General features: G+C 41.6%; 1 protein-coding gene across 2 annotated transcripts in view; it reads right to left on the bottom strand.

The window, feature by feature from the left end:
- Window positions 1–25151, bottom strand: part of LOC149455633 (cytochrome P450 2K1-like) — a 76958-nt gene extending 51807 nt beyond the window's left edge. The window contains exons 1-4 of one of the 2 annotated variants that reach the window (XM_089686021.1): window positions 25059–25151; window positions 10103–10290; window positions 5267–5429; window positions 1623–1668 (exon numbers count right to left, since the gene is read on the bottom strand). In XM_089686021.1, the coding sequence (XP_089542147.1) occupies window positions 1623–1668; window positions 5267–5429; window positions 10103–10285 (392 nt within the window). In that variant the 5' untranslated portion in view covers window positions 10286–10290; window positions 25059–25151. The remainder of the gene's footprint in view (window positions 1–1622; window positions 1669–5266; window positions 5430–10102; window positions 10291–25058) is intronic. The other variant, XM_089686022.1, reaches the window with a different exon arrangement.
- Between the last annotated feature and the right edge of the window lie 2673 nt (window positions 25152–27824).

Below are 27824 nucleotides of genomic sequence, written 5' to 3'. Positions count from 1 at the left end.
ACACTTGTCTGGGTGTTTCTTTCTCCAAAAATGCTAACTAAAAAACAAAATGACTGAAGCTAATTGTGAAAAGACCTAGGTATAGGCCTGCATCTTTTGTCCTCTCCCCAGCTCTGCCAATTTCTTGTGGATGCTGGAAAAAATTCTTCGGAAGAGAGGTCTCCGGTACAGATGTTTTAACTGTGTTAGCATCAGGAGACAGAGGAAGGGTTAATGGAGGCTTTAGAAACTATTGCACTAACACATTTAGAAGGGTTAACAGAAGGAGCAGTAGAGGACTACACAGTAGAGGGGTTAACAGAAGGCGCCCCAGACTTATTGCAAAAAACTAGCTAAATTAAAAAAGGGATGCCATTAAATTACTGAGCATAACATGACTAAATACACCAGGTTGAACAGAAGGGGGCGCAAGAACACTGCCTTCATAGCCTGGCTGTTGCTGCCTACTTGACACACAGCTACTGGTCTTTCCTGACAGGAGGTGGACTGCGCCACAGATGGTGGGACTAGCGCCTCTCGTCCACTGCTGTATCACCTCACTGCCACAGGACTGGTGGGTCTTCAGGGCTTGGACACGCCAGCTTCCCCCTCTGCATCTTGCCACTATTCATGTGCCTCTGTTAAACACTGCTGCAGCCATTCCTCTTCAGCACTGGCCACCACCTTCTCAAGCATCCTTTTGACGAGCATCTTCATGGTCAGATAAGGCAAAGGAAAGTATTATAGCTCCTTTGCTTCCACTGACCAACAGCAAGAATTCCTGGGCAGTGGACTCTTCATATACTGAGTCAGATTAAATCCAGAAAATTCCAAGTAAGCAGAAAAGTCCAGATAAGCAGAAATATTTAAAGAGACAGTGCACCAAAATTGAATATCCATTTACAGCCATTAATTTTGAGAACAAAAAAATTCGGGGAAAAGACAGAAGCAATCCCAAGCAAGTATGCACAAATAAATTGTGCCCCTTTTTACATTCTAAACCTATTTTGTCTAACCCTGTAAAGAACTATGTGTATACTTACCAATTCTGAAGCCTCTCCAGTCCTGTCCCAGCATCAGCTGTCAGTGGTGATTTCTGTGTGCAGTTGGCACAGCTGACAATGGATGACCCATAGTAAGTTTATGGGTGACATAATTTCCCAAGAATTTCAATCAGTTGTCAGCTTTCTCTCTGCACACAGATGCCGCCAAGCGGTTTCAGAATAGGTGATCATACACCAGGGGCGGACTGACCATTTGAAAACTTGGGCACTGCCCGAGGGCCCGGGGTCAGTAGGGGGCCCCATGAGATGCCCCTGGTACCTTTTTCATAGGCTTTTTTGAGTTTGGGCAAGGACACAGGGGCCCCATGATCCCCTATTGCCCAGGGGCCCCATGAGTTGTCAGTCCGCCCCTGTCATACACACCTTTTCCTTAAAGTGTTAGAATAGGTTTAGAATTGGGGTGGGGGTAGATTTAGTGTTCCTTACATTATGACTTTAATGCCGTTTTAATGCATTCATGTGGAATTTGCTAAATATGGCAAGCTGAGAAACAAATGAATAAAACAGAGCCAGTAATATTATTCATAAGAACATTATATTCAAACTTTTTGTATAAAATATAAAGGTAAAATGAAATACCTTGTGACATTGAAGTGATGTGCATCTGCACAGACTTTCTTCTGATCTGGATCTCTCAGAGCAAAAAGTAGACATTGAAGGTGAAAAATGAGATGTATTTTTAGTTAGTTCATCTAATTACTACTTTGTTCAGTTAACAATTTATAAAAGGAACAATTTGACCATCCCAATCATCCTGCACTCAGATACATTGATGGTAACAGAAGCCAATTATTGATAATGAAAATACCCTCTGCACAATTATATAAGACAAAAAACACATAATATAGCCTTCAATTAGTGATGGGCCGAACACCCCCCTGTTCAGTTCACGGTTGACCAGTCCGAAAGTTCAACTGTGAACCTCGAACAGGGACAATTTACTGAATGGTATCTTACTGCATCTAAATATGTGGTAAAATACTGCTCAGCTACTAAAATACTGCATGAGTTATATTATTAAGTCATGCGGTATTTTAGTAGTGAAACTTTCTTTAATTTTTCAGCTGTCAGCAAGGTTCCCTGCTAAAAGCTGAATGTCAAAAGAATTGTTGGTATTGCCCGACAATAAAAAATTTTTTTCAAAAAGGCGTGAGGTCCCCCCTCCCATCCATACAAAGCCCTTTGGGTCTAGTATGGATTTTGAGGGGAATCCCCACACCAATTTTTTTTTCTAAATGTCCATACCAGACCCTTATCTGAGCATGCAGCCCAGCAGGTCAAGAAAGAGAGGGCCGAGTGAGCGCCGCCCTTCCTGAACCATACCAGGCCACATGCTTTCAACATGGGGGGGTGCTTTGGGGGGGAGGGCTCCCCTCCCAAAGCACCTTGTCCCCATATTGATGGGGACAAGGGCCTCTTCCCCACAACTAAGACCAGTGTTTGTGGGGGTCTGCGGGTGGGGGGCTTATCGGAATCTGGAAGCCCCCTTTAACAAGCCCCCCCATGTGAATATGGTACATGCTACCGCTACCCATTCACAAAAAAAGAAAAGTGTAGTAAACAATGACAGGAGACAGTCTTTGACAAGTCATTTATTAAAAACAAAAACTTTAAATGTTCCCCCGAAGTAGATCCAATAACAATCACGATGCCACTGCCGACTCGAAACAAAAAAGAAAACCCTGCTCCGCTCTCAATGCTGGCTCCAGTCATCTGACAGCTTCACCGGGATGACAGTTCTTAAATACTGTATGTCACAAGGCGGAAGGGTTACCTCTGCCCCCTTGTGATGTCATCATGCGCTGTGATTTGCCGAAGCATGGCACCTGACCTGTGGTGAATCACAATGCACTGTCAGGGCGCAGTGCATTGTAGGGCAGCTTACAATGTCAACTTGAACTTGAAGCCCATCACTACTTTCAATAAGCTGCTGCCTGCGCTTACATGTGTTCCCACATCCGCACAAAACATTTTTACTATTTAAGTGCTGTACAGCTGCATAAAACAATTGTGCACCCAAAACGTATTTAAAAAAAAAAAAAAAACCCTGGAATTTGTTTCACAATGTTGAATCTATACAATATATAAATAAACTTAAAAAAAAAAGTCACATGACTAGATACACCATGTAGGGGCAGAGCCTATAAAGTCATCACGTATACCTGGAAGTGGATGAATAGCTACATACTGGAGGCTGTTGATCTGAAATTCTCTTAAAGTGGAACTTTAGTCAGAAAATTTAGTCCTGTTGGATCACTTCAGGATGGCCTCTTTTGCAGGAATAGCTACGTAAAACATTAAAAATAAATGCTTATACTGTTTAAAAATCCAGTAATACACTGGATCACCCTGCTCTGAACATGTTCAGTTGCTCTCTATTTTGGCACTGTGCCCAGAGAAGGAGCAATGCTGGAGGCAATTTACAGCACACACTGATTTTGGTAGCATAATTATTAATATGGCATGTATGTTCCTTGCTAAAGAACATTTTATATCAAGTTGTTATGGGTAACATTCCACTTTAAGGGGGAAATTGCTTTTAGGGTGGCCTCTACTGTAATGCACCAGTTTGTAGTGCACTATAATATGCTAGTGCAATAATAAAAAGTGAATTTAATATAGTGGAAAGTGCCAATATGGTCTTTATTTTTTTTAGAGCTATATGTTGAAGAGTTACCCACTGGGAAGAAATTGGTTGCTTTAGTGGTCCTGAGGAACCATTCAGGAAGCAGTATGGTGATCATTCCTGAAGTGCCCAGGAGGTACTTCACCCCTTAATGGGGAAGGAGCATTAAGACCTATTTTTCCATATAGGTCAATATCTCTAGGTGACAGGTGGCGGAACACATGGAATTCACCGACACCAGCATCAACAGCATAACAGCAATCACATAAACGAGCCTGGCTACTCAGCACATGAGCAGTAGCTGGCAGCCAAAAACGTAATGACGTCACATCAATCAAGCCCGCCCTACGCGTTTCGTCATCGACTGGGACACCTCTTGAGTAAGTGCAATGAGTACCTAATAAAGGAATTGGTTTTTATAATATTGCACCATGAAGTCTTTCTGTTTCTCTCGAGTGCTTGGCATTTCCCCCTATGGATACGTTTGAAGGTGGTCCTTTACCTATTGGAGAAGTGGATTTTCGATTAACTACAAAGTTTTTCATCCTGTTATTTCGATCGATGAGGATTGGTGTGCTGCAGAGTTTCCGTTTCTGAAGATATATTTATGGATGATCTGCCATTATATTATCAAGGTTTTTTGGTGAAATTTTTCATATTCAGACACTTTTTTTGCACAAAAGTTTTTTGCACCTAAAAGTTTTTTATATTTTTTTGTGGTATTGGCATATATATATATTTTTTTCTGGACTTATGATTTGATGATTTCTTCATATATATTTATACACATTTACTAGCGCAAATTATTTATTTATTGGTACACTTTATATATGGTGATTTTTTGCAGCTGGTACATTATTAGTAAGTTATATAATTTTGACCATAGGCGCTATTATTAATTTTTCTTATTTTTGGTAAATAAAAATGCATTCATTTCTATCAGAAAAGCTAATTACCTCAATGCAATGTAGTTTGTTGCTTCAACTTAATTTCACCAGACATTGTCATAACTTAAAAAGCTTGATGCAAACTGTTGCGTTAATTTTTTTTGTTGAGCCAAAACATTATTTTTTAAAGTGTATAACATTTGCAGTACGTAGGTCAATGTTTGAAAATTTTGCACATATGATGGGCAAACACGCTGGACTTCTAATGTACAATTCCTGATTTATTTTATTTGTTTGCATTCATTGTTTAAATTGTATACATGCAACTTAGGTTTTGGGTGCACAATTATAATACTAGAAGCAGCAAAATTAACTACTGTAGACAGCAAGCAGAGTTCGAAAAAAAAAAATGGAAACCTCAAAAGAGGTCACTCCGATTTGCTGTGAAAGCATGTCTGTACAACATTCTAGGAGTGCCTATCTAAAATGTGTATGTCTCTCTACTGATAATAGGCTAAAGCATAAACTTTGCACCATGGAAGAGCTTACTGAAACAATACGTTTGCCAGAACAATAGCTAAAGCTATTTTATCAACATCTGCTTGGTTGCCATTGGCAAGATATACGGTATATGCTAACATTTCTAGTAAAACAGCCTCTCTGTAAATTTTGCAAATAGCAGGTTACAGAAGAATGCAAACACAAGTTACCATATCCTTTGGAGATGTTGTGAAATATGGGGATGTAAGGTCTCTCAGAAAACTCTTCAGCATGGTTGATGAGAGCATCTTTCACTGTCTCATAGCCACACAGTATTACCATCTTTTGTGTCCCTACTTGTATGCTGAACACTGACCCGTATTTCTTAGCCAGCTGCAAGGGATACAAACATGTTAATTATATTTAGCTTGTAACTAGAGATGAGTAAATTGATCAATGATTCTCCAGATTGCCATCTGAATGACAAAGCTGAATTTGCAAGCTATCACAAACATGGCACCCAATTTTCAAGGACATCCCGACGTTTTAAAAAGAATTCTTTGAGTTTTATTTCTACAAACGACTCAGCTTAGAAACTGAATTCGGAATGACATGACAAAAAAGTGAACATTAAATGCATTTTAATTACATACCATAGTATTGATGCAAAAGTACTTTTCAAATAAATAAAAATTAATACAAATTATTTTTCAAAGAAAAGAGGAGGAAAACCATATAAAAGGCAAAGTAACCTCTGAGATAAAATTATCCATGATTATATGGGGTTTAAGGCTCAATAGCAAGGTTCTCCTGGATAATTTAAGAGTAAATGGAAAATCAAATCCTGTATGTGGTGTTTAAGGGATGTGAATTACAGTTTTTTTTTATCAAGTTACAGGTTTTAGGCATTTTGCTTGAGGTGATCTTTGCTTTTTGCTTTGCTGTTCTTATCTCTAGGCTAAGCTTAGGCTTGTGTTTCTTTTTTTTCCAAAATATATTTTTATTATAAGAAAGAAGGCATTACAATGCATATGCAGTTATGGATCCAAATCTGAACATAACAGAGCATTTCACCACCCGTTTCACAGAAGGGTCAAAGCTTAAAAGGCAATACAGATCAGTACAGTATAAGACATTATGACAACATCATATTACAGTCCAGTAAATATACAGAGTATAGTGGGTAAGCAAGGAGATGAATTGTCTTCTGACCTATGAGCATGAATCTATATCAAGGGAGCGTAAAGTATGAAATGTGGAGTAAGTGTTTCTTTCTGCTTTTTTTTTTTTTTCTCAATCCCCACATATCTTCTAACATTCTGATAAAACTTTGTAACAGTACTGCTTGGACCTTGAAGAAGGGGACACTCCCCGAAAGCTTGTCCTCAAAATTGTATGTTAGTGCAAATAAAAAAAGTATCACGAACAGTACTGAATTGTTTCAGGTTTTAGGCATGAATGTCTGATAAATCCGAATTTCAATAGTATCAAATTTCAACAAATCCAAAATAAATAATAATGAAACAGAATTAATTCATTTCTTTTGGATGTTTGAAGCATCTGAATGAAACAAATAATCCAAATTCATTAGGTCTCCCTCAATCCATACCAGGTCCTTTGGGTCTGGTATGAATTTTAACCTCCTTGGCAGTATTCCCGAGTGTAGCTTGGGGTAGCATTTCAGTACCACAAACGGTAACCCCGAGCTACACTCGGGAATACCATGCGGCACTGCTCCGGCAGTTCTTCACTTACCTTGTCCTTCGCTCCCACAATGTGTCCCCTGCAGCGTCCCCGGCCATCTCCTCTGGCCGATGCCGGCATCCGGCTTCTGTGTCCTGTCCCTGTGACGTCGGGACGTACGGGCGCCGCTGGCGGCGGGAAATTTAAAAATTTTAAAAAATGTCTTTTTTTTTTTTTTACAATTTACATAGTAAAACATTGCTGTCTCAACCAATTTCACATACATCTTGTCCCTAATGCTTTGTCCTGCGCCCTGCCTGCATTTTGTCTGTTCTTTCTGCCTGGAAACTGAGAAATGTCCATGGCGTCCAAAAAGTGTCCCTTTAGGTCAAAAGCGGTTTAGATCAGCTAGGAGAACAGCAATAGTAAATCAGAACCACTTGCAGAATTGAGTGATAATGATTTGTGGGGAAATTCGTCATCAGACACTGAAACCGATTTTGCGACTTTGCTCAGCGATGTGCGAACTTGGCGCTATATTTCACATTTCAGTGTTTTTGGTTTGATTATATTAGTGAATTAAATGTATTATTATTATATTATTATTTTTTATGATTATTTATTAAATTATAATTTATGATTACGTGTTTCAAATTTTATCATACCCGGGATGTTTACTAGACTCTTGTTCGGACAGATTTCAGTGAGTTATTCCTAAGAATTACAGGCCTACAATAAAAAAACTACATATTTCCATGCAAAAAAATGGTACCGCTTTCAGCACCAAAAATCGGAAAGAATCATACCACCAAGGAGGTTAAGGGGAACCCCAGCCCTTTTTTTTTAGATTTTGGTAAGGAGTGCCCCTCAAAATCCATACCAGACCCCCCAAAAAAGTTAGTAAAAACAGTTTTTTGACACTTCCTTTATTTAAAAAAAATAAAGGGGACTCACACAGCTTACACTCATTCACATGGGGGGAGGCGGGATCTTGGGGCCCTCTAGTTAAAGGGGACTTCCAAATTTCAATAAGCCCCCAGCCTGCAGACCCCTACAATCACTGAGCCAGGGTTGTGGGGAAAAATCCCTTGTCCCCCTGCCCTAAAGCACTCCCTCCATGTTGAGAGCATTTGGCTTGGTATGGTTCGGGGGGGGGGGGACTGTTCACTCGTGCCCCCCCCGCGTTCCTGGTCTGCTGGGCTGCCTGCTTGGATAGAGGATCTGTTGTGGATTTTGGGGGGACCCTATCCTTTTTTTTATGGTGTTCCCAATAAAGTCCATGCTAGAACTGAAGGGCCGCAGATAAGTCATGGTTGTCAAGGATGCAGCAGCAGCTTGCTCCTTAATAACCAGCTATTTTTCGCAATGAATTTGGATCAATTCAGTATTTTCAATTTGAATTCCAATACTTCTTCCACACTTTCTGTCTAGTTAACCCTTTGTAGTGGACCTGCTCCTTACCCATTATGTGCTTTACAGGCACCATTCTTTCATACACCAGAAAACATCATGCACCTCTTTAGAGTAACTTCAGACCAGGCTTTAAACATTTTAACTAACGTTTACTTAATACTTTCTGTATACACACATACTCTAACTAAAGGAGGTGGCTGCCCAGGCATACCTTAACAGGTGTTAGTCTATTACTGGTGATCTCTAATGGCTGGTACTGTCCTCTGGAACTCTGGTATTTTGTGGAACTGCAAGCTGGCTTCCCGTAGGACTCTCCAAAATTTCACTTCAGGCTCCCGGTCTTGAACTCTTGGTTCTCCCTCCGCCCCCCCTGAACCGAACCATATAATCAGGGGCGGACTGACTATTTGGAAACTCGGGCACTGCCCGAGGGCCCATGGGTCAGTAGGGGGCCCCATGAGATGCCCCTGGTACCTTTTTCATAGGCTTTTTTGATCCATAGGCCCCATGATCCCCTATTGCCTGGGGGCCCCATGAGTTGTCAGTCCGCCCTTGCATATATTATATAGTGTATATATCAGTAGGCCTACAAAAAGCTAGGGAACTGAAGTTCCAGCAGTTAATTTCTTCCACCACCTGAGCAGACTAACCAGCTATGCTATATAATTAACTCCTTGTAGACACCTGCCTACATGCCCCCTCTTATTTCAGCTATGAGGTTGGAACACAGGTTGCCAAGTATGTTTCAATCTGGGACAAGGCATCTGCATTCCCTATCCAAACACCTGGGTGATGTTTCACTATAAAGCTAAATTCATGATGGGCTAGGATCCAGCTATTCACCCTCCTATTGATCTCTTTGTTTTGTGCCATACACTTTAATGGAGTGTGATCCATAATCAGCTCAAAATGTCTACCCAAGAGGTAGTATTGGAGGGACTATAAAGCCCACTTTACTGCTAAATAATATTTTTCAAAGATGGCATGATTTCCTTAATGGGACTTCAATTTCCCGGCTGAGGTAAAGGCTTGTTTTAATGACTTTTCTTTTAAGAAAGCTGCTGGACTTGATCATGACAGATTTCTTGCTATTTGTCAAATTGAACAGGGGAGCAACCTGGGTCTCAAAATGGCGAATGAAACACTGGTAATAGTCAGCAATCCCAAAAAGCGCTTGAACCTGCTTCTTGTTGGGGCAAGGACAACTTTTAATAGCCTCAACTTTGTTTACCTGGGGTTTAATATACTTGTCCCATCTATCCCAGCCACTTTGGATTGTCTGTAAACCCAGTTTCCCAATAGAATTTAACATGGCCTGACCCTTTGGTAAATGTAAGTCTGAATCTTTACTATCACGTCATCTAGGTACGCAACAGCAAAGGCTTGATGGGGCTGAAGTGTCTTATCCATCACTTGCTGCAATGTGGCCGGAGCACTCTGCAACCCAAAAGGCATCCTTCTATACAGGATTCATAATAAAGTGTAACTAAAAGGTAAACTGTTTTTTTTTTGGATAGAGTGAGGGAAGGTTATTACCTCTTTCAGATTATATTTTGGCATCTGTGTCCCAACGGGTAGATATTCCCTCACTTCATGTTCACTTCACTTCATGTTCCATAGTCAAAACAGAAAATTAAAGGAAATCCATTCAAAGGAAGAGAAAGCTGGGGTGTCACCAGGGTCACCAGAACTATTGTCCCAATTGGAAGTTTTCTCCCCTTTTCTCCCCTAATACTGTTCTGTCCTTTTACTTTTACTTGCAATGATAACTATAAACAGGATAAATAGAGAAGGTGAATCTCTCTAACAGGAACACAGATAGCAATAAAAACTTGACAGGTGTTCTAATCCCTCTCCACTCTAAAACTAAAAAAAAACAGTCTTTATGTACACTGAAAACTGCAATAAATAATTTTTATTATTATCATTATTATATTACTCTGCTCAATTACCATACTGATGTACCATACCTCTAAGAAAGTGTTGTATGGTCTTTTCAGGTCCAGAATATGCATGTTTCCAATGATGGGTAAAGGATTTGGGCCAGGTGGGAAATTTGGGTAAACATTCTGTTTGGAGCCACGAGTAATCTTCACCAAAAAGAGACAGAGCAGAACCAGAAGAAGAACTGAGAATGCGTCAGTAAAGAACATGATTCCTACAAAGAAATTGAAAATGTGTACGTTTTAAAGAATAATGCAAATCTAAAATGAAGGCCCTTTTTTAATGTATCCATTCATTGAAATTATTTCAAATACATAAACATTCTAAATTACTGTATTGAAAATGGCCTAGTCTTAACTGGGGCTGAATTACTAACCCCTACTCACTAAACCAAATGAACATTCACAGCCTTTGTTTCTTTAGTAAATCAACCCCATAGTCTGTAATTAGATACTAGATAGGGGTGACAATATTTTCTAGTTAATACAAAAATCACAGAGATCCATTTAAATATCTGACGGTGTAACTGATCACAATTTTTCTATCTTGTGGTACACAATATGCTTTTTAGGAGTAAAACAGCAGGTCACTTTTTTTTTTAAACAAGCTTTATTGACCCATGCAGCACAAATCCCTGACTGGAAACCACCCCTTACTGACATGTTTCACCCTTATGGGCTTAGTTGTAGAGATGGTCATAGGGAGGGGTTCTTAAAGTGATTCTAAAGGCTGAAGGTGTTTTTTACTCTCATGCATTCTATGTACAAAGGTAAAAAACCTTCTGTGTGCTGCTCCCCCCACAGGCCTCTCAGTACTTACCTAAGCCCCCTCTCGATCCAGCAATGTGCATGGGAGCTTCTGGTCTCCTTTTCCTCATTGCCTGAGACACAGCAGCAGGAGCCATAGGCTATCACTGCTGTCAATCACAGCCAGTGAGGAGAGAACAGGGGGCTCTGCTGAGCCTCTATGTGTCTTATGGATGCAGAGAGCAGCATGCACCAGTGCCCCCCCATAGAAAGTGGCTTACTATTTGGGGCACTGGTCAAGGGGTAGGAGCCAGGAGTGCCGATGGGGGACCCAAGAAGAGGAGGATCAGGGCTGTTCCATGCAAAACCACTGCACAGAGCAAGTATGACATTAAATAAAAAACTTTTAGTATCACTTTAATCATACCATCCACTTCCAATATGTTATTTTTTAAAGGGACCTCAGCATTATTATATGGTCTAAGAATCACTTACTCCGCAATGACTGCAACAACTGAGATCTCTAAGGTGTCCACTCAAAATCACAGAACTCAAGCAGGTCTTAGAGTACATGCTCATTCACAAGTATGTTACATATTTAGCCATAATGTCTGTATCTCATTTCCTCAATGCTGTTTTTTTAAACAACTCAATCCATGAAATACAAAATAAAAATATATACATAACTGTCTTTTTTTAATCTCCAGATTACCACAAATTAACATTTTATTACATGTCTAAAATTAAAAACTTTAATTTAATGTAATATCCTCCTATTTTCTATTCTATTTTTTCTATTCTCCCTTCCCCCTTCCCTCTTTCCACCCCTTCCTTTATTACTTTCCTGCCCCACCCTAAGTTTTTACTTACTCCACCTTTCCTTTTTCTGTGTTTTTTTCCCTTTATTCTTCCTTCTCTGCCTTACACATCCTCCTCCTCATATTGGGCTCAATTTACAAAGAGTTACTTTCCTCTTAAAATCTGAAGTAAAATAATTCATCTTTTTTATAACTATTTTTGCAAAAACAACACTAATAAAATAAAGCACTAATTATTTCATCAAAATGTGAGGTGGTTTACTCATGAAACCATTTATTTTATCTCATGATGTGATATCCAGTGGGATTGATATAGTAGACAAGGATTAAAACCCCTGTCAGTTTTTAGTGCTAATAAAGAGGTAAAATGGTTAAACCATAAAAATATGTGAACTCACTAGGTCAGTGTGGTCCCTGCAGAAGATGTATTAATACAAAGATAAAAAGGAATACCAGTCAAAGGGACACTTCTTTCACAGTACACACATGGTGTATCAAAAACAATCAATCAAGTTAAATTAAGCAAATACAAAATATTTTCATAAATGTCAAATATTGAATTAAGAGTATAAAAACACACACACACACACACTATATTGCCAAAAGTATTTTCCATGCACATGAACTTTAATGGCTTCCCAGTCTTAGTCCATAGGGTTCAATATTGAGTTGGCCCACCCTTTGCAGCTATAACAGCTTCAACTCTTCAGGGAAGGCTGTCCACAAGGTTTGGGAATGTTTGACCATTCTTCCAGAAGCACATTTGTGAGGTCAGGCACTGATGTTGGACAAGAAAGCCTGGCTTGCAGTCCCTGCTCTAATTCATCCCAAAGGTGTTCTATCGGGTTGAGGTCAGGACTCTGTGGAGGACAGTCAAGTTCCTCCAACCCAAACTTGCTCATCCATGTCTTTATGGACCTTACATTGTGCATTTTTGCACAATCATGTTGGAACAAGAGGGGTCTATCCCCAAACTGTTCCCACAAAGTTGGAAGCATGAAATTGTCCAAAATGTCTTGGTATGCTGACTTAAGAGTTCCCTTCACTGGAACTAAGTGGCTAAGCCCAATCTCTGCAAAACAACCCTACACCATAATCCCCCTTCCACCAAACTTTACACTTGGCACAATGCAGTCAGGCAAGTACCATTCTCCTGGCAACCGCCAAACCTAGACATGTCCATTGGATTTCCAGACAGAGAAGCGTGATCACTCCAGAGAACGCATCTCAACTGCTCTAGAGTCCAGTGACGGTGTGCTTTACAACACTGCATCCTATACATTGCACTTAGTGATGTAAGGCTTGGATGCAGCTGCTCGGCCATGGAAACCCATTCCATGAAGCTCTCTATGTACTGTTGTTGTTCTAATCTGAAGGCCACATGAAGTTTGGAGGTCTTTAACTATTGACTCTGCAGACAGTTGACGACTTCTGCGTACTGTGAGCTTTAGCATGCGCTGACCCCACTCTGTCGTTTTACGTGGTCTACCGCTTCATGGCTGAGTTGCTGTTGTTCCCAGTTGCTTTTACTTTGTTATAATAGCACTAACAGTTGACCGTGGAATATTTAGTAATTTAGTAGCAAGGAAAATTTAATGGATGGACTTATTGCACAAGTGGAAACCTATCATGGTACCACACTTGAATTCACTGAGCTCCTGAGAGCGACCCATTCTTTCACAAATGTTTGTAGTAGTCTGCAAGCCTAGGTGCTTGATTTTTACACCTGTGGCCATGGAGGTGATTGGAACACCTGAATCCAATGATTTGAAGGGGTGTCCCAATACTTTTGGCAATATAATGTATATATAAATACCCTTCTTCCACCAATAACAAAATACAACTTTGTAACTTTGTAATTGTGGAGATTTCACTACTATCCCATAGCCAAAACAGGAATTGAAAGGAAACCCCCCCAAAAATAAAGGGAATTCCTTGAGTACCACCCCCCCCCCCCCCACCCAGGTCACCAGAACAAGCATCCCCATTGGAAGATTTCCCATCTATTGCTTTTCTAGGGGCAACCCAAAATTTGGGATTTTTTTTTCACTTTCAATGATAACGGTAAAAAAGTTTTACCTTTTGTTATACTTTAAAGAAGAACTCCAGGATAGGCAAAAAAATCACCCATTAGTACACTGTCAAGGTCCTACCTTTCCTCAGAGCTTGTGTTGCTCCATGTGCTGTCATCCATCTTAGGTTTCTGCAAAGCATGGTGGGAGCGTTTATGCTTTCAGGCCTCTGCGGCTTCTCCTCCAGAAGGGTGTGGCTGATCACATTTAAGCCTGCTGTCTGTAGTTGCTCTTTGCATTTGTGTCCTGTATGTTACATTGCAGCAAGCTCTCGTTCAGCTCTCGTGACTTTCCTGGAAACCGACTCGACTTTGACAAGACTATTCTTTGTCTTATCCCATTATCTGACCTTCTGTTGCTGAACCCGGCCCGTGACCTGAGTATTCTTGCCTACCGTCTTGTACTGTCTGTTCCGCTGTTATCGACCCGGCCTGTCCTACCATGCTATATGTCTTCCCATCTGGTCCCACCAGCTATACGCCATTGGTGGCAGCCGTTATCGCAGCTGGGGTTAATCGGAAGCTGCGACCTGGTCTCAGGCTGCGTCAAGTCCATCCCCACCATCAGGGGCCCTGGTGAAAGGCAGCCTGGGGCTTAGACTCTGCGCCCTTAGGGACTCCGGTCTGCGGGTGATGGCTGTCATCAGTCGATGCGTGACCTTACCATAAGGCCTGCCTGCCCATTCCATCACTCCTGCCCTGACATACACCCCCTACACAAAACCTTAAACCGTTAATAAAATTTTGAAAATCCATATCATTTAGGAGAAAAATCTAACTGAATTTTCATTACCCAATTTCTGTGATTCAAAAAATAACTTTGTCTGCTCTTCCAAGGAGGAGGTGTAACAGCAGGGATTGCATCATATCCTCTCCTCTCTCTGCAGTAAAAGGAAACTGCAGTTCCCATCAACCACAAGAAATTGTAGTGAATATTGTCTGGCAATCTAAGCTTGCACATGTTGAATGTCCACCCACCTCTGCAAGTGGGGCACAATTACATCACTGCTTCCTATAGCTAGAACTACAGATGGGATGTGCTGGGGGAATAGGAGGCAAAGAAGCCACCGGTCTTACAAACAGGAAACCAAAGAGAATAACAGTTTGATTTTAAAATGAATAGGCTATTTCATAGCAACTACAGAGTGAACCAGAAGATGGATGGCATATTCAATGAAAGTAGGAAATTATCAACAATGACTTGTAAATAAGTTTTTGCCTGGAGTTCTGCTTTAAGTAAATCAACCCCAATGATTCTGTGTTTTTCCATATTTGGGTTTCAATGCATTACTGTTGAGAAACTGATCCAAAAAGTTAGAGACTACTCCAAATTGGCTATTATATTTTTACATTTCCGAATTACCGCATGCCTGGACTACTACGTATTTAACATCCCTTGTGATAGCAATAAAGCAGGGGTGCTTAACATGTGACCCACAACCTCAAACCGGTGAAGCACATGCCTATGCTATGAGATGGCAGGTTGGCAAGCCCAGATCACGATCATTGAGTTGCCCACCCACCAACCCAGAGCATCAGAGTGCATGGAGCCAGCACTAGCAGTGGAGGAAGCAGGCATCCGTGGAAGGAGCAGGAGCCACATACAGTGAGGAACAGAAGTATTTGAAAACCCTGCGATTTTGCAAGTTCTCCCACTTAGAAATCATGGAGGGGTCTGAAATTCACATTGTAGGTGCATTCCCACTCTGAGAGACAGAATTGAAAAAAAAATTCAGGAAATCACATTGTATGATTTTTAAAGAATTTATTTGTCTTGCACTGCTGAACATAAGTATTTGAACACCTGAGAAAATCAGTATTAATATTTGGTACAGAAGTCTTTGTTTTCAATTACAGAGGTCAAACGTTTCCTGTAGTTCTTGACCAGGTTTGCACACACTGCAACAGGCATTTTGGCCCACTCTTCCACACAGATCTCCTCTAGATCTGTCAGGTTCCGGGGCTGTCGCTGAGCCACGCAGAGTTTCAGCTCCCTCCCAAGATGTTCTATTGGATTTAGGTCTGGAGACTGGCTAGGCCACTCCAGAACCTTGATATGCTTCTTACAGAGCCACTCCTTGGTTATCCTGGCTGTGTGCTTCGGGTCGTTGTCATGTTGGAAGACCCAGCCACGACCCATCTTCAATGCTGTTACTTAGGGAAGGAGGTTGTTGCTCAAAACCTCACAAATGGCCCTATTCATCCTCTCCTTAATACAGTGCAGTCGTCCTGTTCCCTTCACAGACAAGCACCCCCAAAGCATGATGTTACCACCCCCATGCTTCATAGTAGGGATGGTGTTCTTGTGATGCAACTCATCCTTCTTTTTCCTCCAGACACAACAAGTGAAGTTTAGACCAAAAAGTTCTACTTTGGTCTCATCTGACCACATGACTTTCTCCCATGCCTCCTCTGGATCATCCAGATGTTCATTGGCAAGCTTCAGACGGGCCTGGACATGTGATGACTTGAGCAGGGGAACCTTCCATGCAATGCATGATTTGAAACTATGACGGCGTAGTGTTCTACCGACAGTGACCTTTGAAACTGTGGTCCCAGCTCTCTTCATATCATTGACCAGCTTCTCCCTTGTAGTTCTGGGCTGATTCCTCACTTTTCTTATCATCAATGATACCTCACGAGGTGAGATCTTGCATGGAGCCCCAGTCCGAGGGAGACTGACAGTCGTCTTTAGCCTCTTCCATTTTCTAACAATTGCTCCAACAGTTGATCTATTTTCCCCAAGCTGCTTGGCAATTGCCCCGTAGCCCTTTTCAGCCTTGTGGAGGTCCACAATTTTGTCTCTGGTGTCTTTTCACAGCTCTTTGGTCTTGCACAGTTTTTGCTTATTGCAATGTGAAAGTGCAAGACAAATAAATTCTTTAAAAATCATACAATGTGATTTCCTGAAATTTTTTTTCAATTCTGTCTCTCAGAGTGGGACTGCACCTACAATGTGAATTTCAGATCCCGCCATGATTTCTAAGTGGGAGAACTTGCAAAATCTCAGGGTGTTCAAATACTTCTGTTCCTCACTGTAAGCTGATGGTTCCTCTTTTGCACCAGCTCCTGTCCCAGGCGGAGGCACTGAGCCATAGACTTCACTTATAGTCTGTGAGTTTGGTGCACTCTTTCTGAATGTGCACCAAAACTTCGAAATGCAGGATTCAAAAAGTGCACCACATCTGCAAGACGTAAGAGAGAACGATAGCTCAGTGCAGCTAATCTGCAGGAAAGCTGCAGGGGCACTACGGCTTTCCCGCGGATTAGGAAATAAAAAATAAAGCAGAAATAGCTAGATCAAGGTTTGAGCTAGGTCAGTGCCAGAGTTAGTGTTTGGGTCAAGGTCAGTATATTTTAGGCAGAATTTAAGAAAAATGTTGTTATCAGTGTCAGTATGTTTTAGGATAAATAAAAAGCAAAACTATGCACTATTGTTTCTGAGCTGTACTACAAGTACAAACAACAAATGATATACACAAATGTGGTATGGCTGCATTCTTCAGGAGCAGAAAAATGTATTTTGAATTGTTCTTTGGTGGTAGGTTTTGGTTGTAGCAAGAAATGTACTGCTAAACAGGGAAAAAAAACATGTTTTTCTTACTATTTTGGGACAGTTTTCCTTTGATAAAAAAAAATTCAGATGATATACATTACCATGTATCACTAAAAGCTAGTCCAATTTGTCCTGAAAGAAACAAAGTATAATCCATCTGGATGCACAAAGTGGTTATGATATGTACGGTTTTACTAACACATGTTATCCTGGGTTCACACTTCTGCGGTGCGGAAGATTCGCACAAGAACCGCACCGCATTACTGTGCGGATCACATGCAAATTCTGTGCGGTGCGATTGGAGGTACCGTATTTTTCGCCGTATAAGACGCACCTGACCATAAGACGTACCTAGGTTTTAGAGGCAGAAAACAGGAAAAAAAAATTCTGAACTAATGGACTGCAGACACAGTACAGGAGATGACCAGAGACTGCGGACAGCACAGGGATGACAAGAGACTGCGGACAGCACAGGGATGACCAGAGACTGCGGACAGCACAGGGATGACCAGAGACTGCGGACAGCACAGGGATGACCAGAGACTGCGGACAGTACAGATGACTGCTGACCTTTGGGGAGGTGGGGAGCGGGTACCTGAATTTGACAGGTACCCGATCTTACCTGTTCCTCGATCCAGCCGCGCGCTGTCTTCCCGGCTTCTGTAATGGCGCTCGGCATGACAGCCGGGTGCCCAGTGCGCATGAGTGAGAAGCACTTGCGCTTTGTGATTGGTCCGGCAGCTTCTGGAATCTGTCATGTGTCCCAGGTGCCGCCTTACCATTCACAAAGCGCACCGCTTCTTGCGCATGCGCACTTGGCACCCGGCTGTCATGCCCAGTGCCCACACTACAGGAGCCGGGAAGACAGCACGTTGCTGGATAGAGGAACAGGTAAGGTCCCGCTGCAGAGCTGAGCGGCCGGCCCGGTATTCTGACACGGCCGCGGTGGAAATACCGGACCGGCTGCTCCATATTCGCCTTATAAGACGCACTGACATTTCCCCCCCAGTTTTGGGGAAGAAAAAGTGCGTCTTATACGGCGAAAAATACGGTATACATTTTTTATGACTCACATCACACAACAATCACACCAAAAAGGTGCAGGACCCTTTGTTTTGTCCATGTTAGAATTAGTTCACATGGGTATTCACACCTATGCAATCCAATTCTGCACATCGCACTGCATTTTGCGAACCAATTTCGGGGTGGTAATAAAACGAGAGTAAAACAAGCGCTGGAACTAGAAATATAAAGCAGCTAGCATGAAAGGCAAAAACCCCTAAACCTTCTGAAAAACATATACAACTAGAAAAGCTACAATTTCTGGGGAAATTGTGTGAAGTGTTCTTGCCTCCACCAGTAGTCTACAACTGGAGTGGGCTGAGTAACTGGGTGGAGTGGCTTGAAAATGAGGGAGTGATGGCAGTTTAGAAATCATGTCCTGATTTTTCAGCTCACACTCTAGCTTTTGTCAGCTCCCACTCTAGTTTTGAACATTCCACCATTCATTCCTATGGGACCAATTTCACCACAAAAACGCCGATATTTCATGAACCATTTGCGAAACGTTCCACAAAGTAATAACACACCAATCGGGAACAATCAGCACGTTTTGGTATATTACTGTCTATGTAGTGTAAAAACTGTGGGAGGAGTTAGGGTGGTAAATTTGGCTATAAGAATATATATGTGAGATAACAGTAAGTGGTCTTGCCATGCAAGAACACTTAAATAACATGCAGTGCTAGAAATGCCAATGGTTAAAACCCAATTTGGAATAATAGCTAATTCTCTCAATATAATGAAGATATTCAAAGAGAAATAAACAGGTGGGGAGTAGTCTCTATGTTATAACTAAAGAACACTCCAGCGCGTTGTTTGCGTTATATGGATGAATAGCAAAGTCACAATAAAACTAGAAAAGCTACAATTTCTGGGCAAATTGTGTGAAGTGTTCTTGCCTCCACCAATAGTCTACAACTGGAGTGGGCGGAGTAACTGGGTGGAGCGGCTTGTCACTCTGCTGCCTGCTCACACATGGCAACTCACTCTACAGCAAGGGCAGAGAAGAGCGGTTAAAAACAAACTGCTCCAACTTGCTCACTTCACTGGTGGTTGCCATCTTCAAATGGTTGTAGCTTAACAATTATAAATGCTACACCAAAGAGCTTTATATTGTGAGAATAACAAAACCCAGACCTACATTTTGATGCATAGTATGTCTCTGAAATATTAAAAATGAAGGCACAGTCGCAGTTTAGAAATTTGAGGTGGCTAGAGTGGAGTTTCAATGAATGTCAATGGTCGGCGTGAGTTGCAAACAAATGGTCATATTGTGAAAACTATCAGGACTATGGCTTAGCTGTGGACATTTTTAGTGGCAGCAGGGATAGCTGAACGTTGTGATATAAGATTTGTGTAGGTGGGCTTGAAAATGAGGGAGTGATGGCAGTTTAGAAATCATGTCCTTATTTTTCAGCTCCCACTCTAGCTTTTGTCAGCTCCCACTCTAGTTTTGAACATTCCTCCATTCATTCCTGAGGGACCAATTTCACCACAAAAACGCCGATATTTCATGAACCATTTGGCGAAACATTCTAAAAAGTAATAGCACACCGATAAGGAACAATCCGCACGTTTCGGTATATTACTATGTAGTATAAAAACTGTGGGAGGAGTTAGGGTGGTACATTTGGCTATAATAATAAGAATATATATGTGAGATAACAGTAAGTGGTCTTGCCATGCAAGAACACTTAATTATATCACAGTGCATGTGGCGAGGTGACAATCAATCCGTAATGGTCAGTGAACATCCGTGATAATGATGATGAAATAAACAGATGTAGATTGCACTAACTAGATAACGCATGAGAATGCGCATTTGAGTAATTAAACCAACTCCTGGTCATCCGCATCTAAACATCTGGAGCACAGGGTCATCTGGTGGGCATCAACAGGATCTACAGCACACCATCAGGGCTTCCAGGGAGCAGGAGTACAGTCAAACAGACACCAGGGGGAGTCAGCACTCACCGTATGGAAACTTCAGGGGTCTCCCTTAGGAATGAGGGCTCATAACAAAGTGAGCCCAAACAGAGAGATTTCCATAGTGCAGTATGTTTTATTATAATGAAAGTTAGGTAATGTTAAAATTAAATGAACTGACATTCAAATGGCATAAACAGTATCAAATATGGCTGCCAAGCCATTCAGGGAACCACGTGGTGATGTCATTGAGGGAATCTGCCATTGGCATTTCTAGCGCTGCATATTAATTTTATATAATTTTGGGGTGTTGTTACCTTAACAATCACACCCACAATGTTTTACATGAACGGGGTGCGATTATGATGCAGCGTGGAATTCACACAGAAACCAGTGCAAATTCCTCACCGCATTAGTGTGAACCCAGGCTTAAAGTTGCAAAATTGTGTTCGGGCATTAAAGCAGAGTTGCGCTCAAAAGTGGGAGCTCCGTTTATTTGCCCCCTCCCCTCTCCACCGCTTTATTTGGCACCTTTTGGGACAAAAATTTTTAAGAAAAACAATATTTTTTACTTTCAGCTATAAAAAAATATATAGTACACTCAAAGTTGGTTATAAATTTAGGCCAAAATGTATTTTGCTACATGTTTTTGGTAAAAAAAATCCCAATAAGTGTAAATAAGTGTATATTGAATGCTTTGTGTGAAAGTTATAGCGTCTACAAACTATGGTATAGATACTGCAATTTACGCCATTTTTTTGCTATACAGCGCTGTGCTAGTTTAACGGTCATGCAATACGGTACGTAAATTAAATTTACATCCTTTTTTCCCCCACAAATTGAGCTTTCTTTCGGTGGTATTTGATCGCCTGTGCGGTTTTTATTTTTTGCGCTATAAAAAAAAAGGCTGACAGTTTTGAGAAAAAAAATATTTTGGACTTTTTGCTATAAAACATGTCCAGTAAAAAAAAGATTTAAAAATCAAATTTAGTCATAAATTTCTGCCAAAATGCATTCTGCGACATGTCTTTGCTAAAAAAAAAACCTAATATGTGTAAATTAATTGGTTTACGTGAAAGTTATAGCGTTTACAAATGGCGGGAAAGATACTGGGTTTTTTAGTTTTTTTTTTATACTAATAATGGCGGCGATCAGTGACTTATGGCGGCGATCAGCGACTTATGGCGGGACTGCGGCGGACATTCTGACATTGGGGGGTACTGACTTGGGGTCACTGACATCCCTCGTGACACCAATACAGTGATCAGTGCAAAAAAAAAAAACACCAACACTGTACTAATAGCACTGGGGAGGAAGGGGTTAAGTTTATTTTTCAGGGAAAGGGTTATCTGTGTGAGGGGGAGTGTTTTACTAGGGGGCGGGGGTGTGTACTGCACAGGACACCGCTGATCGGGAGAGAGAAACTCTTCTGTCCCGATCAGCTTGTCCTGGAGCTGTCAGGGAACTGAAAGAAAGCACAGCTACTGCAGCTGTGCTCTCTGTCAGGGATTGACGCCGATCGCCGGGACATAGCCGGTAAGGACCGGCTGTGACCCGGTGACCGACATCCACGGCTGTGATTAGCGGGACAGGTAGGGCGGTGGCGCACCTCGTGCGCACTCCCTACCTGTTTACAAAACACATATTTTAAAACGTGGTTTTGCCCAGCCGTGCCGCCGTGCCGCCCTGCCGCCATATTTATACAGTGGCTGGGAGGCATGTGGTTAATATTTGTTCTGTTTTGAAAAATAAAAAGACTCTTTGCTTTTAAAAAGTTGACTGGATGGTGAAACCCAATGTATCTCAACCCCTAAGTGACTACCCCTCCTACATCCTGTACAGCAAGCAGATATACGGACAGTCTGCAGGAGACCTGCATGGCACCAGTGATCTACTGAACACTGGTGCAATACTTGCCAGGCTCCTGCAACCAAACATAATAAATGTACATTTTTTACCTATAAAAAATTGCACATTTAGTATTTTTGGTCAAAAGGTAAACTTATTTAAAGTTTGCTTGCAATTAATTAAGAGGGCATATATTTCTGCATGCTAAAAGGAGGTTAGTTATAACGACACAGACTCTGTTACATACATATGCGTACTTTGTGCTGTCAAACATTTGTTCAGCTGACTGTTTTTCTATAGGCAATAAGGCGTGTTCTCTGTAGGATTTCCTCATTAACAATTCACTGTGGAATGTTACTGCAATGCAGATATACTTGCTCTGATTCCACTGGCTATAGACAAACAGAAACTAAGGGCTGCATTTTCCCTGGACCCAGTAGCAGTTGTTAGCAACTTTCTACAATGAATCTCTGACAAACAAGGGAAGATTATAAAGCTGGCCATACATTATACCATTTTCTTGAGATTTTTGGTTTAGATTTACCAAAAACCATATAATAGGAGGTCAAACCTAACAACACTTTCAATTGTATCCATTTAGACAGGCTCTTACACTACATAGTTGAAGGTAAAATTAAAGGAAATTGGGCAGAATTTGGACAGAAATTTGTATAGTGTAGGGCCAGCCTACGGCTTATCATAAATGGTCATTTTTTCATTCAAATGTTCCTCCAGAAATTCAGAAAATTTTGTTCTTCAGATTTATTTTTTTTTTGCCATCAATGAGTTAAAGTGTTACTAAACCCACAACAGTAAAATAGGTATGTATGTGCAGTATGTTTTATTATAATGAAAGTTAGGTAATGCTAAAATTAATGAGTTACTAAACCCACAACAGTAAAATAGGTCTGTAGGTGCAGTAAAGCGTGCTTGTTATACTCACTGTGGAACCGAAGAAGTTAATCCTCTGCATTGTGTAAAAATGCTGTTTGATTCTGACTTCTCTGATCATTTCCTTCTTCCAGTGCACCCCTCTTATCTCCTGATAAGACATATCGTGTGGAGACATTCTGTACATGCTCAGTTTGGTGTGTATTGGCAGTGGGAAAGTGGGGATGGGTCATCAGAGGAGCTCAAGGCACACATCACTCTGAAGGTGTGAAGTAATGTGAGTTGTGCTAATTTTTTATGTATTTTTTTTAAATTCAAGTATCTTTAAGTCATCCCTTAAAGTGTTACTAAACCCACAACAGTAAAATCAGTCTGTATATGCAGTAAAGCATGCTTGTTATACTCACTGTGGAACTTAAGGGGTTAATCATCTGCATTGTGTAAAAAGGCTGTTTGATCCTGACTTCTCTGCTCTTCCTCTTGTTCAAATGTCCACGTCTTATCTTCTGATAAGACAGACTGAACCGTAGCCATTCTGCACATGCTTAGTTTAGTGTGTATTGCTAGAGAGGTTTTTTTTTTCTTGGGAGAGTGCACGTGATCAGTACAGGGCCAATCAGCACTGTCCAGACAGAGGTCAGGGGATCTGCATCCTCCTAGAGCAGAAAGAAAACTCCTACAATATTTATCTAGTTCTCAGCTGGACACTGTTAGAAATCAAAAGACTGTTCTAACTGCTGATGACAAAAGGTATTTAGCAGTTTATATTTACTAAAATAATTGCACTTCCATATCCATGTGGAAGACCATGTATAGTGAATGCAGGGTCCGGGGAGACCAGATATAGTGAATGCAGGGTCCTGGGAGACCAGATATAGTGAATGCAGGGTCCTGAGAGACCAGATATAGTTAACGCAGGGTCCGGGGAGACCAGACATAGTAAACGCAGGGTCCTGGGAGACCAGATATAGTGAATGCAGGGTCCTGGGAGACCAGATATAGTAAATGCAGGGTCCTGGGTGACCAGATATAGTGAATGCAGGGTCCGGGGAGACCAGATATAGTGAATGCAGGGTCCTGAGAGACCAGATATAGTTAACGCAGGGTCCGGGGAGACCAGACATAGTAAACGCAGGGTCCTGGGAGACCAGATATAGTGAATGCAGGGTCCTGGGAGACCAGATATAGTGAATGCAGGGTCCGGGGAGACCAGATATAGTGAATGCAGGGTCCTGAGAGACCAGATATAGTTAACGCAGGGTCCGGGGAGACCAGACATAGTAAACGCAGGGTCCGGGGAGACCAGATATAGTGAATGCAGGGTCCGGGGAGACCAGATATAGTGAATGCAGGGTCCGGGGAGACCAGATATAGTGAATGCAGGGTCCGGGAGACCAGATATAGTGAATGCAGGGTCCGGGGAGACCTGATATAGTGAATGCAGGGTCCTGGGAGACTAGATATAGTAAACGCAGGGTCCGGGGAGACCAGATATAGTGAATGCAGGGTCCGGGAGACCAGATATAGTGAATGCAGGGTCCGGGGAGACCTGATATAGTGAATGCAGGGTCCGGGGAGACCAGATATAGTAAACGCAGGGTCCTGGGAGACCAGATATAGTGAATGCAGGGTCCGGGGAGACCAGATATAGTAAACGCAGGGTCCGGGGAGACCAGATATAGTAAACGCAGGGTCCTGGGTTTAGTAACACTTTAATTTTGTTCAAAAGCCCTTAGAATTTAAACCAGAGCTGCTCTTTGAATGGATTCCCAGATGTATTAAACAGGTTAATTACAAAATGCACATTTTTTTTCTGAACAAAAAACACATTTACAGTTAGAAATTCGTTAGTTTGATAAACAATTTCCCATCCTACTACTTGAAAACAAATATCGATTTGACTCCAATAACCATTAGAAAATTGAACAAAAGTTCTGAAAATGAAAATCCGAAAGCTTTTGAATGAATTTCTACAGGTGTATGGTCAGCTGAAGACTTACACAGGTAAAAGAATTCTAGGTGTGCAGATAAGAGAGTGATAGATGAAAAAACAAAAGCTCTCACCTCCACAGAACAGGCTAGAAGCAAACTTCTCTTGCTGTGTGTAAATAATGGGAGAAGATAGCAGAACCTGCCTTTCCCCAACATTGCTCTGCCTACAACATTAACATTCATGAGAGAGAAGGGGGAACACAGCTCACGCTCCTCCCAGAATGTGAAGATAACACAGATCCAGTATTTTTGATAGAGATCTGCTAACGACACAGTTCTTACAGGAGAATTTCACCTTCTGCAAAAAAAAATAAATAATAATAATAAAAATAAATCAAAAACATTTTCCAAAAGTAAAAACATGAATTTCTTCTTTTATTTTTTTGCATTCGAGCCTGCAAAGCATGCAGCTGTGATCAGTTGACACATGTATGAATTTTTCGGAAGCACCTACGTACAAAAGCAGCTGCAACAATAACTCAAATTTTGTCATAAATTTAGGCCAAAATGTATTCTGTTACATGTTTTTGGTTAAAAAATCCCAATAAGTGTATATTGATTGCTTTGTGTGAAAGTTATATCATCTACAAACTATGGTATAAATAATGGAATTTACACAGCTTTTACTTTCTGGCTGCCCATCACATTTCTTGAGGTGCTAAAATGCCAGGACAGTACAAACACCCCCAAATGACCCCTTTTCCAAAAGTAGACACCGTAGGCTATCTGCTGAGAGGCATATTGAGTCCATGAAAGATTTTTTTTTTTCCACAAGTTTTTTGAAAATTACAAAAACATTTTTTTTTTTTAACACAAAGTTGTCAAATTACATAGTTCTCACACAAGTCATGGGTATATGTGGAATTAACCCCAAAATACATTCAGCTACTTCTACCCATGGCCAGATCTGGGGGGTTCTGGGGTGGGCTGTGCCCCCCCAAGCAAGGTGCACCCCCCCCATGCTCATTGTGCCTATGACCACTGAGCTTCCCCCCCCACCATCCCTGCACATAAAGCCAGCCACAGTGAACTGAAGTATACAGTCCAGGCAGGAGAAGTGACAGTGGCGGAGAGGAGAGAGTGGTGAGGAGGCATGGGCTTCTCTGTGATCTCCCTCCTCCTGTCATACAGCGATCCTCCATACAGCAGATTACACAGGATCGCTCTTAGATCCGATGGTACATGGCTTGATTACCCACCCCCATCCACATTTCCAGGAGTTGACAGTCTTTGGAGAAGATGGGGGTTGGAAAGTAGACACCCCAAGGAATTTAAAAAGAGGAATTTAAAAAATGTTGAGGATTAGGGCCAAGAAAGATTTAAATTTAGAAATTGTGATAGGTTTCCATGTGCATTGTCTGGCAAGAGCTGAATTTGGGTGGGCAGTGATGTATTGTTGTGCATATAAATTGCTTTGGTCCACAATCAATTTGTACAAGTCTTCTGTGAAAAACTGTGGAAGGGCTAAACATTAGTGCTGACAGCGAATGGGGCTGATCCTGCTAACACTGCGTTTTTGGGGACACTGTACTAAGTAGGCACTAGCATAGTTCTTTTCATGATCAATATATTGATGCGTACAAACACTATACTAGTAATGGCGGTGATCAGCAACCTATAGCGTGAGTGCGATAGTATGCGGGCAATATAACACTAACTGACCCTTGATGGGAGGGGCGCTTACAGACTTTGACGTTATCTGATTTCACTAGTGGCAGTAATACAGTGATCAGTGAAAAAATGCTATATATTGACACTGTATACTGACACTGTACAGATTGCACTGGCTGGGTGATCAAAGGGTTAACTCGGGCATCAAAGTCGCATCAAAGACGCAATAGGTCTCACTGTAAAGTCACAATGAAAATTGCACAATTTTGAAGTCGCACAAGTGTGAATGGAGCCTTAAGAAAAAAAACTTATCTGTAGGAGTGGATTCTTTGTTGCTCTTTCATGTCCCTTCGTTAACCATATGTCTACCAAGGTAAGTTTATAAACAGCATGGTAGATAAGTGGTTATTTATAAGTTCACTTTAAAAAAAAAATGCAAATTTTTTTACATTTTTTTTTTTAGCCTGTAAGTATTGTAACACTGACGTACAAAGCTGTCCACCATATTGCCCCGTACTACATCACTGACCTAATATCCAAGTACCGCCCAGCACGCACACTCCGTTCCTCACAAGACCTCCTTCTCTCTAGTTCCCTGGTCTCCTCCTCCCATGCCCACCTACAGGACTTCTCCAGGGTGCCACCCATCCTCTGGAACTCCCTGCCCCAACCCATCAGATTATCACCTACTCTCCTCTCCTTTAGGCGCACCCTGAAAACCCATCTCTTCAGGGAAGCCTACCCCACCCCCGGCTAACCTGCTGACCTCCTCCACTCTTCCTACCACTCCATCCCCCACAGCTATCTCCTCCTGTACCACTATCCCCTCCCTCCTGGATTGTAAGCTCGAAAGAGCAGGGCCCTCGATCCCCTCATGTTTTGCATTGTATTGGTATTGTTCTGGCACATGTTCTGTCCCCCTTTGTAATGTACAGCGCTGAGCGAACCATTGGCGCTTTATAAATACTGTATAATAATAATAATACCAGCGGCGAGCAGATCACTCATACCATACAGGTGTCCTGCAGACCTCCTGCAGACTGTTAGTGTAATCCATGTGCTCATACCTTGTTTGGGAAGACAGTTTTACACTGACAAGAAGACTTTTTAAACAACCTAGCATGCTCAACAGCACTGTGGCAGTTCATTGAGAACTGCAAAGGATGTCGGTACTTGTAGTTCATTCATTCACAGAACTCTGCAAATGAATGATGCAGCTATATGGGC

The sequence above is a fragment of the Staurois parvus genome, unplaced genomic scaffold, assembly GCF_062004578.1.
Source record: "Staurois parvus isolate SC_StPar_1 unplaced genomic scaffold, SC_StPar_1.0 ptg000390l, whole genome shotgun sequence".
Lineage (NCBI taxonomy): Eukaryota > Metazoa > Chordata > Amphibia > Anura > Ranidae > Staurois > Staurois parvus.
This window is presented reverse-complemented; position numbering and strand designations above follow the sequence as displayed.